The sequence below is a fragment of the Priapulus caudatus genome, unplaced genomic scaffold (assembly GCF_000485595.1).
Source record: "Priapulus caudatus unplaced genomic scaffold, Priapulus_caudatus-5.0.1 Scaffold289, whole genome shotgun sequence".
NCBI lineage: Eukaryota > Metazoa > Priapulida > Priapulimorpha > Priapulimorphida > Priapulidae > Priapulus > Priapulus caudatus.
The window spans coordinates 146,921-163,084 of record NW_014577350.1 but is presented as its reverse complement, the minus strand read 5'-3'; the positions used below and the strand labels follow the sequence as shown (position 1 = coordinate 163,084).

At 40.9% G+C, this 16,164-nt stretch overlaps 2 protein-coding genes across 2 annotated transcripts in view; one reads left to right on the top strand and one right to left on the bottom strand.

The window, feature by feature from the left end:
- Positions 1-4,918, top strand: part of LOC106808606 (methylosome protein 50-like) — a 19,434-nt gene extending 14,516 nt beyond the window's left edge. The window contains exons 4-9 of the mRNA XM_014811386.1: positions 459-529; positions 707-933; positions 1,268-1,342; positions 2,962-3,086; positions 3,284-3,335; positions 4,101-4,918. Coding sequence (XP_014666872.1) covers positions 459-529; positions 707-933; positions 1,268-1,342; positions 2,962-3,086; positions 3,284-3,335; positions 4,101-4,173 — 623 coding nt within the window. The 3' untranslated portion in view covers positions 4,174-4,918. The remainder of the gene's footprint in view (positions 1-458; positions 530-706; positions 934-1,267; positions 1,343-2,961; positions 3,087-3,283; positions 3,336-4,100) is intronic.
- Positions 4,919-6,595: 1,677 nt separating this feature from the next.
- LOC106808595 (potassium voltage-gated channel subfamily KQT member 1-like) overlaps positions 6,596-16,164 on the bottom strand; it is a 48,369-nt gene continuing 38,800 nt past the window's right edge. Inside the window, exons 5-14 of the mRNA XM_014811370.1 lie at positions 13,905-14,048; positions 13,319-13,429; positions 12,857-12,952; positions 12,415-12,502; positions 11,786-11,974; positions 10,206-10,350; positions 9,728-9,803; positions 8,625-8,719; positions 8,295-8,397; positions 6,596-7,966 (exon numbers count right to left, since the gene is read on the bottom strand). Coding sequence (XP_014666856.1) covers positions 7,796-7,966; positions 8,295-8,397; positions 8,625-8,719; positions 9,728-9,803; positions 10,206-10,350; positions 11,786-11,974; positions 12,415-12,502; positions 12,857-12,952; positions 13,319-13,429; positions 13,905-14,048 — 1,218 coding nt within the window. The 3' untranslated portion in view covers positions 6,596-7,795. The remainder of the gene's footprint in view (positions 7,967-8,294; positions 8,398-8,624; positions 8,720-9,727; positions 9,804-10,205; positions 10,351-11,785; positions 11,975-12,414; positions 12,503-12,856; positions 12,953-13,318; positions 13,430-13,904; positions 14,049-16,164) is intronic.

The window sequence follows — 16,164 nt, the reverse complement described above, 5'->3', positions numbered from 1 at the left end:
TAGTCATAAATAGCTAAACGAGCCAGGTTAAACAGAGGTCAGGGGGACATAGACCTTATCTGCGAAACTAACATCCACATACAAGGTTATAGATGTAAGATAAGTGTATGGAAACCAACACCCACATACATACAAGGTTACAAATGTAAGATAAGTGTAGAGAAACCAACACCCACATACAAGGTTACAGATGTAAGATACGTGTATGGAAACATGCAGGAGCAGAGTTTGCTTGTGTATTAATGGTTGTGTATGACTGGATCAGTAAAGTCTAGTCTGTCTGCTCATTTGTAGCCTCATCAGGTTAAGCAACTCTGCTTTAATGGTCATGTGCCTTCTATACCTGTACTATGGGGTATGATTTCGGTTCCCGATGCACGGGAAAGATTTGAAGCTGAATTCAGTCAGTCTTCTTCCATCTGGCGATTAATACTTTATGTTTTTATTTTGTTGGGCAGGTCACACAGATATTATTTGGAATGCAGCGTGTCACTCAGTGGAATCTAACTCATTTGTATCTTGCTCAAAGGTGAGTCCATTTTGCTACCATGAGGAATGTCGTAGTAGAGACCAACTAGCTATTGTACGTTGACACATTTGTTGTGCATCGAATATCTCCGTCAAAATGCGTACCTTGCTGATCACTGAGAGAGAATGTAGTGGCTATATGTTTAGCAACGTTCTGGTTTTGTTCTTAATCTTGCAGGATGGATCTGTTCTCACCTGGGATCTCCGACAAGCCACGCCAGCGAGCGTACTCAAGGTCTTGTCGCCAAAGCCGTCCTGTGTGGCATGGCAACCAGGTGGCATAAACATTTGCGTAGGAACGGAGACCGGCGGACTGTTACTCCTTGATGGCAGACAGGGGGCAGTGCTGATGCAGTCCCAACCACATTCCAGATTTATTCACCAGCTTGCATTCTGCCCCAACGAGTGAGATCTGCTTACGTGTACAATTCTTTGACGAAAGACTAGTGTGAGAGATGCTATACTAGAGGTGCACTTATTATATGGTGTACTGCCAATATGGCAGCTGGCATGTTAATTATGGAAGGAGTGATGCCTAGGTGGAACTAGGTGTAAACTAGTAGAGTATTGTAAATAAAGTTAGTCAGCGTAATCCTTGCTAGAAGATCTGTTTTAGCAAATTTATTCATGTATTGCATATAGTGTAAGATTTCATTGTATTATTACTGTAAGTAGACCACGTCTCTATCAGATATTTATAACTCTCTGAAAATAAAGCTCATTAAGTTTCCATTTGCAGTTCTACACTGGTGGCATCTGTATCCAATGACTGCTCTGTGATTGTAACAAAGATTAGCACCACTATACAAGCAATGTAAGTGATTGTTCCATTGTATCTGTACTATTGTTTGTCACACAAATCGGGGTTAAATGTATTAATCATGTGTGTTAATTATTTATAAATTAATTCCCATAAGGATGGGGCAAATTTTAATACTGCCTCGTAAATTTATTTATATTATATTAGCTAGAGAATAAGAATTTTCTGTATTTTTCAATCATTAATATGTTGGTGGAGATGCCATTCTTTGTCATACATTATGTATCAACTATCATCTAATTTTTACCGTCCCCTGGCAACCCAGATTCTGCTGATGGATTGGCCAGTTGTTATCCTTGTGTTTACGGAAAGACGGATGACGGAAAGAAGTTTGTTTAGCCTAAATCCATCTCTAACACACAGCCAGTACGAATGCTATGTATCAGTATGGTTGTAATTGGGGCAAAGGTTTTTGAGTACAAGCTTTCGGTGAACGACGTACATGCACTAGCATGCACGCACGCATGTATGCACGCACACATGCACACACACACACACAGCAGGTTTTTGAAAGGTCAGTTAGTTCAGGTAGTTGAATTTTTATGGGTGGTCTATTCACCAATTTTAGGGCACTATGAGAAGTTGAAGGGGCACAAATGCAAAGATTTCCTTCAATATAGGATTGTTGAGGCCGCTTAAATTTTTACAAAGACTGCGTGTGTTTGGGACGAAGAGCGATACATAGCCACATGAGATTTGTGGGAAGGGCATGGAGGCACACCAACTAAGGCAACCACTGCAGTTTATTGCCATAGATATCAGCTAACGCTCCATTAGAAGTGTTCCCAACTTTGATATCATTAATGATTAATGATTAATGATTGATAATCCTAACCCTAACCCTAACCCTAACCTAAATGACATTAAACCACAAACTAATATATGACCATGACCATATATATATGTGTTATTATGACCATTAATGACATTAAAGTTGGGAACACTCCTAATTTGGAGTATCACCCTAGATAGCATCCAATATTCAGGGACACCATGGAACGTGAGTGCCACGTTCCATGGTGTCCCTGAATATTGGATGATATCTATGGCAATAAACTGCATTGGTTGCCTTAGTTGGTGTGCCTCCATGCCCTTCCCACAAATGCTGTTGGTTCTGTGCTGAAAACAAGCCCTGTTATAGTATTTATATATATATATATTATTAGTTTTTAGTGCATCACGTGATAAATCGTTGAAATTCTATTGGATAACGTCGCATGCAGGCACTATGAAGCAATAGTGCCCGCCTGAGCGGGCACTATTACTTGCGTGACGCATTGTTATTATAACGCATTGTGTTTACGTTACGAATCTCCTGCGTCTGGGCGCCACGCAAGAGTTTCGAATTAATGGCGATTGTGTTTGTGTCGAGCGTTTTGTTACATCGAATGCACCGGCAAATTAGGGAGTATAAAGAAGGTATATAAGCATGAAAAGTAGATTGCATAGTCATGTGATGCACTAAAAACATTAATGCCTGTTGTTGGGGGCACTATGCTGTCATAGTGTTGCTTTGGGAAGGTATAGTGCCCTCAGCAACACTATGAGAGCATAGTGCCCCCAACAACAGGCATTAATATATAATTATTGTATATATGTAATCGTATTCACAGTTATGCGAACAAGGAGCACATGGACTTTGTACGAGGATTATGCTGGCAACCGGATAGCACTAATATGCTTACTACCTGTGGTTGGGACACAAAAGTACTCGCCCATACATTACCTTCACACGATGGTAAGCGCATACGATCACTAATGTACTGGTAAAAACTGGATCAGATATGGGATGCACACAATCATTGGATGGTCATGTTTGTGGTGTTTTAAAATCTTATCAATGAGTATCCTAGGTGAAACTAGGAGATTGAAATTAAAGCATTTACAATGAAAAGTCGAATTGTAAGTAGTACACCTTGTATTGTTATTTTTCAGAGAGCAGTACTCCCATTGTCATGGAGTTAGGGAGCAAGTCACCTATACTAAAGTAAGAACTAGAACTATTGCTGGTTAGCTCCCCATAGCCTCCTATCCCAGGTCTGATCGGCTAACAGATTAAAAATGATGCGTTTTGCAAGTATTACTATTGATCACAAAAACAAAATCATGCTTTCAAATATGACTCGTGGACTACAGGGGGTATATATATGCAGAAATTCTAAATTCCAGCTTTGGGTACCATTTACTATACTATTTGAGTCATATTTTTTCGTCAACTTATTTTTTTAAAGCAAATACATAAAGGCTGCTGTTAATTCTGTATGAAATGGAGTTGATAGGTATGCTATTAATTAATGGTAGGTATTGCTTAATTAATGGTAGGTAATTAATTGATAGGTGTGCTATTAATGCTAAGATTGGCTATAGAAATTGTGTGTGTGTGTTAATATTTTCATGTGTTATCTGCCATATTTTAATTGATGATTTTGATTTTGTGACTAAAATAATACGTTGGTGTAATAGGATTTAGAGTTATTTTATAAAAGATTCATTACTAGCCTCCAGATGGCAGCACAGTTTCGGTGTTCTTTAGGAACATTCTAGCTACTGGAAATAGTAATAAAATGAAATTTGGCGAATTAATGTTAATGAATTTAATGGTGTGTGTATATACTTTTCCACAATTAATTGCTGGGGATTACACACTCCATAGCAGTCGAACCAATTGTGTTTGTGATTTTTAGGAATCTTAGTAATAGCTAGGTATTTAAAGATATTGGCGTAAAAATTCCATCGTGTGTTCTTTTTTCAGAGACCAGTTCTCCAATTGCCATGAAAGTAGAGAGCAACTCACTGATACCAAAGGAAAAACAATTATTGATTAGCACACAACAGCTTGTCTTGATCTCCTACCACAGGTCAGATTCACCAAGAGATATATGACACACTACTTATGGGCATACAGCAATTCATAAAGCAAACTTGGGTACTATTTACTGAATAAAATGTTTTGACAGTCTGTTTATTGTCAAACATAGCTACATTTAGACATAACCTGCCAATGATTTGTGAATGGGACCCGGCTGTATGTTTGATAGCTCGAAAAGTATATTATTGAGTAACTCTCTTGCCTGAGTTTTGCTTAGAATCTGCTTATATGTCCATGTGTACCTGCCATATTTGAATTGATATTGTTTATATGACTGAAAGTAATGGTTTTGAAAGGTGGCTGTAAGAGGATTTAATGTTCATTTATAAAAGAAAATTCATCACTATCCTCCAGGTGGCAGCACTGTACTGTCATTCATCACCAACGTTATGACAACTAGAGGTACTAGTAAAATAACCGCGCACATTAAAGGTGTCTTCCCCCCTTAAAATGATCATGTCTGAAGATCGGAATTTCTCAGAATTGCGTTTACTGTCAGTGTTATACTTTAAATTTATAACTATGAGAACAAATGTTATAAATGGCATTTTGCATTTTGCATTCCTTATCAAGACCATATGACATCAACAAAGATTGCCAACAGGTTGCCATCATAAACTGAAAACAGAGGCGTGTTCAACAGAGCGAACGCTCACAGCGAACGCTCGCAGCACAAACGCAGCGCCTCTTGAACGACACACGAGCGCTTGCTTTATCCAAGATGGCGGCCCCCATGGCGGCTGACTCAGCAGATTTTAATCGCGAGATTTTAATGTCTTCGAACAAGTACTGTTAAACGAATTAGCAGACGAAATTGATACGAATTGAATTAAGAAGTGAATGAATGAATGAAAAATTAAATGAAGTTGAAATAGATTGAAATTGAAGTCAGAAATGTTAGATTCGCATTCGCCAGATTGCCCCTCGCCATCTTGAAAATAACTCCCGCGCTGCGCGAAGAGTCTCGGGAGCAGGATCGCTCACGCTTGCGAGCGCGTGCGTGCAAGCTGCAGAGGCTGTTCGCGCATCGCGCGAGTTGTTTTCAAGATGGCGACGGGCAATCTGGCAAATGCGAATCTATCATTTCTGACTTCAATTTGCAATCTATTTCAACTTCATTTCATTTTTCATTTATTCATTTACTTCTAAAATCAATTCGTATCAATTTCGTCTGCTAATTCATTTAACAGTACTTGTTTGAAGACATTAAAATCTCGCGATTAAAATCTGCTGAGTAACCCTCCATGGGGGCCGCCATTTTGGATAAAGCCAGCGCACAGCGAGCGCTCGTGTGTCGTTCAAGAGGCGCTGCGTTCGTGCAGCGAGCGTTCGCATCGAGCGTTCGCTCTGTTGAACACGCCTCATGTCAACGTGTATTTTCATTGATAGGGTAAGGTCATCTTGTTTTTTAAATTTGTAATATTTTAAGGCTGGCATATTCATTTGTAGGTCACTTTATTGAGTACATGGATTTGACTATGATTCATTTGAAGTTATTTGCATTAGTTATTGGAAGAAAGCATCTTTTCTAGACCTATCATACAATGTTACAAAATGGCAATATGAACAAGACGTTGTAAATCCCATCATCTATTATAAGGCATTGTTAAATATTGTGAGAAATACGAATAAAAAACATAATACAGAACATTAGAGAATAATCGTTTTGTGATTTTGATTTCGGCACTGTGTGAATTCAACTACCTGTAAATTAGTCTGTAGGAAGGCTCACTCCGATTTGGGAACTTTGATGATTAGGTCAGAGATAAATGTGCTCAAGCAGTTCTCGAACGTGCGTGATCCACGATACTCTTTTTTTAACATGTGATATATTGCCAGGCTATTCTGTACGATAAAATAAGTAATATTTATCAATATTGGGTTCTCATTTGTGTAGTGATATTAGGAATACTTATATTATGTAATTTTGGTAATATATAGGCAGTAGTTACTCTGCACAGCATTATGTAACATAAAATCCTGAACCTGTAAAAAGAAAAAAAAATTATCAGGTTGCCTCATCATCCGTCGGGCGCGCCCGAAATCGTGGTGAGTGTGTTACTTATCGTGACTTTTTCGATTGCTAGGAGAACATTAGCGGTCACAACTCCTACTAATGAAACTGTATTATCCCTTATTAATGCACCGAATGTATATTATCGCATGTCTAATAGTATACATACACTCATGATCGTATGCAGTGTAAGAAATGTTTATATTGGCCCTTATCCTACTAAAATCACGGGGTTAGTTTTGTATTAGTGTAAATGTTATGAAATTAATGACAAAATTGCACTTTCGTTATGTCTACACGGCATGAACTTCAAGCAAGAAAAAACTTTTTTAAATCTATTAGTTATAATAAAAGTACACTGATATTTATGACTATAAAATTCGGAAATTTTAATAGTAGAATATGTACATGTTCACAAAAATAGTCCATAAATAAGAATTAGAAGTTGCCAATAAATGAAACAGGCAAGTCATCTTTCTCATTTACAATGTTTATACGTGGCTACGACACGTGCATGCATTGTTTATGTGGATGCCAAGTAACTGCTACTAACTAGTGACTCATTGTGTTTATGTTTATGCAAAATCAAATCGCACTCGCGTGGATTTGAACTACCCCAAGTTTTGCCCATTTATTTATATCCAAGACGTACGATATAAACTATTGTGGAAGGAGGTGAATATACAGAACTAATGTCTCTATGTGCATCACATTGTGGCAACAGGAAGGTCAACTCATTAACAAAATCGAGCCAACTAACATTAGGTTACAATACAACTCGCGACATTGAAACATTACAATTGAGTGGATAGGTAGAAATGGAATAGAATAGTAATAGAAAACGCAGGAAGAGGCTTAGACGTAGCCGAGGCCTACGCGCGCACTGCCTGTCTGTACTGCTGTTACTATATACAGCTGTTCTCTCAGTATAGTTTTCCTCAATTCTTGTCGAAAACTCGCATGGTATCAGTATAATGTGCGCACTGTGATGTTATAAATCTCGCGCAATATAAAGTACAAGACGAACAACTATATTCCATTATTGCTCCCTTCTGTCCTTTCAGTAAACATGATCATTTTTATTTTCCAAGCGTTCTATGCGCTTGCAGTGTAGTCGCGTTGACCTATTTCTTCCATAACAGTCAATGGATGCCACCGCAGGATATTTGCCATTTTGATCTTGCTCTGCGACCTCTAGCCCATTATAGTCTCTCTCGCCCATATATATATATATATATATATATATATATATATATATCAAGTGATCAACTTCTGGCTTCTCTTCAATCTTATTGAAGTGGCCACGTAGTAATCTTACATCTTCATTTATCCACTACAAAGGCTTCTCGTAATATCGATGCAGTCCACCTGTCTCTCATCTATCTACATTCGAAGTTTTCCTGCGAATTTTCGATGGGTTCTCAATATGCTCTTCTATCGATCCAATAGTTGGTTGTGTACGGTGCGCGCGAAGCTTGACACCCAAGGAGAATAAGCAATGTCTACTCTATCAGTAGCCACGAGGAAATTGAGCTGTTGCCATCGCAACGATTGTCATCACAAATCACTTGTAGGATATGTGCCTCCGCAGTGCCGCGGGCGACGTCGACGCGTCATCCACTGTTGATGAGTACGGAGCGGATAGGCCCTCTATCATTACCGGTCGCTCTGTGTTCTCCACCAGGTGAGAAAGCATTGCTATGATCCTGTCTAGCTTCTTGTCCATACTGATAACCTGGAAATCGCAAATAGCAGACGCTGCGAAGAGTTGACACGTGATGGACAATTTTATTAGTGGTAGCTGCGGTAGGTGTAGTGATAGTGCTGAGGATAATGGTAATGGCAGTGACAGTTGAAGAGATTCTTGGAGCTACGGAGGTAATTGGATGTAGTTGGAGAAGGGGTAGTGACAGTTATGCACTGGCCGTTGCAGTGCAGTAGCAGCGGCACAGTTGAAGTCAGTGTGGCTTCATGTGACTGCAATGTGGTTGCTATAGTAATCGCGGCACCAGCCCCACAGCGGCATTGTTAACCTGGTGATCAATATTAACTCGTATCTTTACCTGGTTTTCAACTCTGAGTAACCTTGCACCGATTGTCATTATCTGCTTTCCTCTTTCTCCGGGTGCAATATAGGATCCAGGTTTACCAAGTGTCTGATCCAGGCTGCAAATAATATAGCATGCACACATATATGCGTTCACTGAGCTTCCATTGTGAAATATTTTCGGCTCGTACAATTTTCTCTGAAGTAGAAAGAGAGTCGTTGTCATCGTATGCTCGCGTATAGAGCCCGCGTAATACGCAATACTAAATATAAACGCGCTTTTTCTCTCGTCTTATTTACTAATTGCTGTCTGTGGCTATAAATTAGCTGGCTGCGTCGCGTGTACCGTCTTTGAAGCTCCTTGATGCGGACCATCATGTTGAGGTGACCCTGAGAGTACTGTTCTATCACATCTCGCACGTCGTATGGCTTGCGAGCTTGCTGCTCAGCAACGAAAACACGTTCGTTATACATACACATAAGAAACGGGCAGTATTTCGTATAATACGCGTGGAACAAGATACCGTGGATAATTGTCCGGTATTAAACTCGATACCTGTCCACCTACAGGTGACAGTTGACATGACATCGCCCGTAAAAGCCGACTATAGTGTGTCACCGAAAGATTTTAGCGAACGCTACTTTTTGTATAACGATATCTCCTCTGGAGACGTGGAAATCGGTGTCATCACTAATTACGTTTACCCATTACCTTTTCTAATGAACCAGTGCATTAACTTGGTAACATTTCAAAGACAGGAAAGCGTCAGATCACGTAACACCTCGACGACGTGAGCGATGTTGTTGACGTTTCCCGATACTCATGTTATGCGTTTAGCACGTCAGATCTTTTCAAATACAACATCTCCCGAGAGTCGGGGATGTTCTAAAATTACTTACTGTCGGACGCAAAATGCGCAGGTGGGAATATAGCAGGCACAGCAGGGATTTATCATTTATGTAGTGGGAAATTAAAAAGGCCAATAAATCGTCTACTGTCTCATATAAGCCTCGTTCACACGAGACCTCGTATTTATGAAATTCGGTATTTGCGAAATACCGAATCTGAGACAAATACGCGGCCGAGCGTTCACACGCTGATTTGTGGCTCCAGAAATACGGTATTTGCGAAATACCGAATCTGAGACAAATACGCGGCCGAGCGTTCACACGCTGATTCGCGGCTCCAGAAATACGGTATTTGCGAGCTGCGAGCTGCTTTAAACAATCAAGCGAACAATGCGAAATAATACCATACATAATGCAAAATTTCCTTAGAATTACCCTTTACGAAAGGACCTTGAGCATGACAGGCCATGTTTAGAGTCCGAAAAAAAAACGTTACAGCTTGAATGGTCGGTAAATTGCGCAGTATGGAAGTATTTTCGCTCGCACGGAGAATTGAAACAACCCGCATATCGACCTCTCGCTAGCGGCGATTATACTAACCTGAAATTTCTTTCTCGCAGCAAAATACTTGATCTTCCTGAGGACGCGAATTGCAGCCTTGTGCGTGTCCGTTAGACTGTAAAAAATCGTGAATACGGTAAGATACAGTAACGATGCCTCAGTTTTTCGCCGCACTATATACTTCTACTACCTATTCCTGCTTGCCTCGTCCCCTCTAGCTATAGATATTCGCTTTCATATACCCATTACTAGGGATCAAGGAGCTCAATATAACAAGTGTATAAGGAGTGTTATAAGTTATATTTAGCTCCTTGCTAGGGATGAGCTCCCATGGGGGGTCGCACACTATACACTACTGTAGGGTATCTCGGCGAGGTAGAAGCACTGCTGATATCGAGTATGCGTACGTGCACTGATTGCCGCATTATATGAAGGGCGCGTGTAGGTCAGGAGCCAGCGGAAGCCTCTTTCGATCTCGCGCGGCCCCTTTCACGCACACACAGAGAGGAAGACGTACAATTGCACACGCGGCGTCTGGTCGAGATCGTCCATATCGTCGCTGAACGAGTCTGCGTGCTGCATCCGCGTAGGCGAGTCTGTGCCGGAGGAAGGATTGGGTATAAACGGCAGGCTGAAACGCTTGTGCAGTCGATCAACGATGGCTGCAACGGTAAGCAACACCCGAGAAAAAATGTCACCCCGTGCCATAATGAAAAACAAACAAACAAACAAACACATAAACAACGCAACAATTGCTGCTATACTCGGCCGAGTTCATTCGGTTTTTATGAATTTCAATGTTGTTTTTTTCCGATTTATTTCCGTTCGTCTGTGAAATGTACGTAAACACACACACACACACACACACACACACACACGCACACGCACGCACGCACGCACAAGCCGCGAAGCACGAGTATTGTAATTATCCATACGATGATGCAACACCGGTCGTTGGTTTGTATCGGTCTCTGCTCACTCTCCCCTGCCTTCCATAACGCGCGGTGACGCAACTGCTAATATCTGCATGTCGCGTGGTTACCGTAACAACTTTGATTGGCCGATTCATGAATGGGTCAGCGGGGTTGGGTGGGGGTAAGGAGAATGGGGGCAAAACCACCAGCGATTAGGATATGCCTAAAAGCTGCATGTATAGCCGTCGGGCTGGGTTGGGGGTGGTTATACCGTAACGCATTTCAGTGCTTCAGGCGGCAGTTTTCCTCTAGTGAGCACGCAATGTTAAAAGCAATAAGTAAAATGGAGGTTTTAAATGCTCGTAAATGACCGCCTCTCGTATTTGATCGCGCGTATTCTGGTATTGTTTCATGAGCGGGGGTGGGGGAGCACGACCACGATGCCCCCACTAGATCTGCCAGTGTGAAGCCAAGGCCGCATATGTGAGCAAGGAGGGAGCAATGCGGTGCCGCTCTGTCGCTTACGATCTGAAAGTTCGACTAGAACCAAATTAGTACTCTTGTCTCCGTACACCATACTGAGGCATATTACCGGCTGCCCTCACCTTACGTACGGTCTAAAATTTCGACCAGAACAAATTAGTTCTCCATTTCCGTTAGTTCCTGTTAGTTTTCTTAGTTCTCTGTCTCCGCACCACTAAAGCGTGTTAATTACCGGCCGGTTTAATTAAATTGACTACGTCACGAATTTTCTATGGTAAAATTTTTAAAATTTTTGTTCCCATTTTTTTTACATTAAAAGTAAAAACTAATGGGACTAAACGTATCGTCAAATTCTTACCTGATAAGATTGTTTCTCAACTAGTTAAAAATCAAAAAAACCTGGACGATTTTATATTATCAAGAGTACATAATAGGCGATTATTATAATATAATAGGAGATTATTATAATAGTAGATGATTATCTCCTATTATGTACTCTTGATATTATGTTCCTGCCATTAATTGCTTGCTATGGGCTATGTATGAGTCACGAGTGTATGTTCACATCAAACAATATAGTAAAATAGGAAGAATAATGCACCAATTGAACCATAACAGAATTACTTGTATTTTGTGAAAAAGTGAAAATATTTTTTTAATTTTTACTATTTACGGTGACGTAATCACTTTAAGGCCTCACCTGAGCTAGGTTTCGTGTCTTCGACAGAATGGTCAATCACGGTCTCGTCGGAGCTATTCCGATGTGTGAGACCGTCGTGGAAAGCCTGCGTGAGATGTGTGGGCAGATCCAGTTTCGCTTTCGACATCCTGCGTTTCAGCATGCTGGCACGCTTCGCTATTTTGTTGTACGCCGAGTTTGTACCGTAGCCTGCAGCGCATAAAACGGCACACCGGCGAATGGATTTTATGATTTTATCATGTCATAACCCTATCCTAACCCTAACCATAACCCTAACCCTAATATATCAACATGTTTTGCTTGCATCTATGACAAATGCGACATACGCATATATGCTCTCCTATGACAAATATTGGCGAGTCAACTTTACAACCGTTCCGCTTTACAGCTGAAATTCACTGCTTGCGTTCATAATAGCACTCCTAATGATGCGCACAACACATACAACAATATTTGTGATAGGAAGAATCTTCCTGTGACAAATAGTGCCATAGGAGAGCATATATGCGTATGTCGTATTTGTCATAGATGCTAGCAGAACAGGCTGGGATTCGGGCGCGGTGTGAGCATTTCGTTTTAACACGTGATCGCCATTAGGAATTGTTGCTACGCAGTTTAGGGTTACTCGCCTCTATTGTTTGCCGGATCCGGCAGGTAGATTTTCCACGTGGCTTCGGATTTGAATCGTTTTTCTGAAGCATGGCATCTCCACAAGCACTACAGCAGAGAGTTAGATAGAACCATTAAAAACTGCGACAGCGAACGCGTGACCGTGCGCGAACATGTCTATTACATAATTATAAGAACATGATTATCTCACCGTGGCGAAATGTGCACGAGGCACGTACATGATGCGGCGTGTAGAACATTCCATTGATCATTTAAACAGAAACGTACACAGCTGTAATGAGTGAAACCTCGCGGGATATTAATACGTGTCTGAGACACAAACCTATTAATTATGCACGCGTGTGTCTCGTGTGGCACACGCACGCTAACGCGAACGCACGCGAGCACGCTCTCACCGCCACTATTTCCACACCTGAGACACCGACTCGTTTCGATACGCACCTGTATCAAAGAAGCAGCAGCGGGAATTTGCCTATTAAAGTGTTTCTGCCGTTGTTTCTGTTGGACCTTCAGTGCAAAGCCTGAGCCCAGAATGCCCTGTTAAAATACAATCGCAGACGTGACAATAAAAAAAATAAACAAAAATAAAATAAAATACGTGACGATAATGGTAAGAAGCAATAAACGTTCTACTAAAATACATGTAGGCTTAAGCTGTGTGTAGGGATTATACTCGCACAGACGATATTTAGCGGTAGAAGATTATACGCAAGAAGATTTTAGATCGCAAGTGCGCCGCGTCTATGCGCAGTTGTCTATAATACCAGGAGTGAAATACACAAATTTGTAATTATTTACTCTTGATAATACTCACCAGTGTTATGTTATATTACTATGCGCAGTTGTCTAACACCAGGAGTGAAATACACAAATTTGCGATTATTTACTGCTGATAATACTCACCGCGGGCAATGCGAAGAATGATATAGCAAAAACGGAGAAACACGAGGCAACGATGCGCCCTACCCACGTCTGAGGGACGGTGTCACCGTACCCTATTGTAGTTACGGTAATCTGTAAATGAAACGGGTTGGCATTATTTCGTCGGTTCGTGCAATCGAAATACCGGCAACGGCCCGAGCCGCAGGGATGCATTGCAGTCACGTGTTATGCACAAGGTGATGCGACCACGTGAGCATTACGAAACGAAAGTTATATAATATGCGCGCACCATAGTGCAATACTAGTCCTACATGTATCGTACAATTTTGTAAAGGTACACTTAGAAGTCTAACTACCTCGTGTAAACTCAATCTCTGTCGAGGCATCGGTTATAGCGGCAGACAATGCATGTTTTATGGCGATGTTAAATTCAGCGAAACGCTATATAGCACTATTTTGGTAATACTCTAAAGTTAATTGGTAATAAAAAATTTGTATGAAGTACCGGCCTCGCGTATGTTGATAATCAAGTAATTAGAATATTATGTCAAGCTTGCACGTAATTTATTGCACTTAAATTTTATCGATTTACTTAAGAAATACTTACTACTCCCCACCAGAGGGCATCTGCATAGTTGTCAAAGTCAGCTTTGCCATCCTTGCTTGGTACTGCGTCTTTCTCGGCCAGGTAGACAAAATATGATGAAAAGATGAGACCAAGAAATCCTATGTACAAGGTAGTGATCAGTTCCTGCAAGCATGTATAATCCAATCAATGTCACCGTTTCTGCATTTCTGATGGCGTTATCGAGAAACAAATCCCATTGTAAATGTAATATGTGTTTTACAGATGTTTACATAGAGTAGTCAGTGGAGTTAGACTAGGGGCTGTTTTAGTAATAGTTTATCTAGACACAGCGTCGCGCATTTTGTGTGGCCGCATTGATGTTACAGGGAATTGGATAAGCGTGTTTCTTACGCGCGTGTGCGCGTTTCCTTGTCTCTTTGTGCAAGTTTGGATTTCTTCTTCATCATTTCTACATCAATCTTTTAATTCAACGTTACATTTTGGAGCCAGTGACAGTCAAAAACCTTGGTATTTTTTTGTGGACGCAACGTAAGGTACTCCGTTATGTCGATCTACGGGCCATACTACGCAAGGAAGATGGAGAAGGAAGAAGACACAGGAGGAGTCGCTGGGTACACTGCTGGCAAGAAAAGACGGGAACAGCAGCAAGAGTAGGAGAAACGAAGAACGACGGAGAGCGATCGAGAGAGACGAAGAATGACGGAGAGCGAGAGAGAGAGAGGGACGGAAAGAGCGAGACGCGGGAGAGAGAACGGTGGATACACACGGTGTAAGAACTATGTGAGTAAGTCAGCGGAAAGGAAGGAAGGGCGGTGTTGTATCCGTGATACTGCGAGGGCAAGTCTGAGTCTCGACTTGTGTGAGAGAGAGAGAAGATAGCACAACAGAGAAGGCAAGGACAGAGCAGAGATAGAGGACGTGAAAGATAAATTGCGAACTGTAATGGCTAAAAAGAAATCCAGGGAATTCTAGAATTTGATTAGTGGAAAGCTTTAATCTCGTGCCGTCGAAACTGGACGTGAAAGTGTGACATCATCAGGAATGTGTATTTTTATCTGTTTTTCTTTGTTTTATGTACGCGGTATTTTTTTATGGTATATGCTTGTGACCGTTTGTATTTGTGTGGGAAAATCTTTTATGTGAAACTTTGTGTAGAAATGTGTGATCGTTTTCCTTAAATTTGTCGTAACGGTACGTTTACACTATACACTATATTGTCAGACTGCTAAACACATTTTCCAATTAGAGTTTGATAGGCCTGAAACATTTAATCGAAAATATGAAATCAGTTTTGCGTTTTTTTTTTTGTTGTTGTATATAAAGTGACAAAGGTTGTCAGGTCCACATCGGTGCTGTGTGTAATAATGGGATTAAGAGGTTTAAATGAGGATGTAATGGAGCACATGGCTAAACGTGGTTTTGGTAATGCGTGTCGGTATACGCATACGCCACGTACGTTACAGCATAAAAAGACGCAAGAGTGAGAGTAATTGCAGCGATATCAAAATGTTCACTGCCAAATGTGTTGAATTTCTGACTTGTATGGTGATCAAACTTTATCGTTACTTGTTTTGTATATTTTATATTGTATATTTATGTATTTTTTGATTGTATTTTGATTGTTGTTTTGTTTGTGTATTGATTGTGGGTTGTTTCATTGGACATGAATACGTTTCTCTCGTTGGGGTTGAGTTAGGAAAGTATTAGTGTAGTTTTTTTTTTTTGAAATTGTTTAGGTTTAGGTTGAAGTGTAGATCAGCGGGGATGCTGAATCGATGACAGGGTAGTCATCGTCTTGGGGAACGGGGAGATAATGTAACATATGTTTTACAGATGTTTACATAGAGTAGTCAGTGGAGTTAGACTGAGGGTTGTTTTAGTAATAGTCTATCTAGACACAGCGTCGCGGATTTTGTGTAGCCGCATTGATGTTATAGGGAATTGGACAAGCGTGTTTTAGGTTAGGCAGATTCTCGAGTCATTGTGAAATAGGGGTGCAGATCGAGTGTAGACATGGCGGGGGTTTGGGGGAAGACAGAGATGTAGGAGTCGAGGAGTCTGGTTGTGGTCGCGGGAGTAAGCACACGCGCTTAAGGCCGCCGCACACCTACATCGCTTCATCGCTTCATCGCTTCATCGTTTGTAAAATCGGCTCATCGGCTCATCGGCTCATCGGCTCATCGGCTCATCGGTTCAAAATCAAACATGTTTGATTTGGAACGATCACCCGATAAAAATAAAATCGTCTACAAATGAACGCGCACACCTACCCGATATC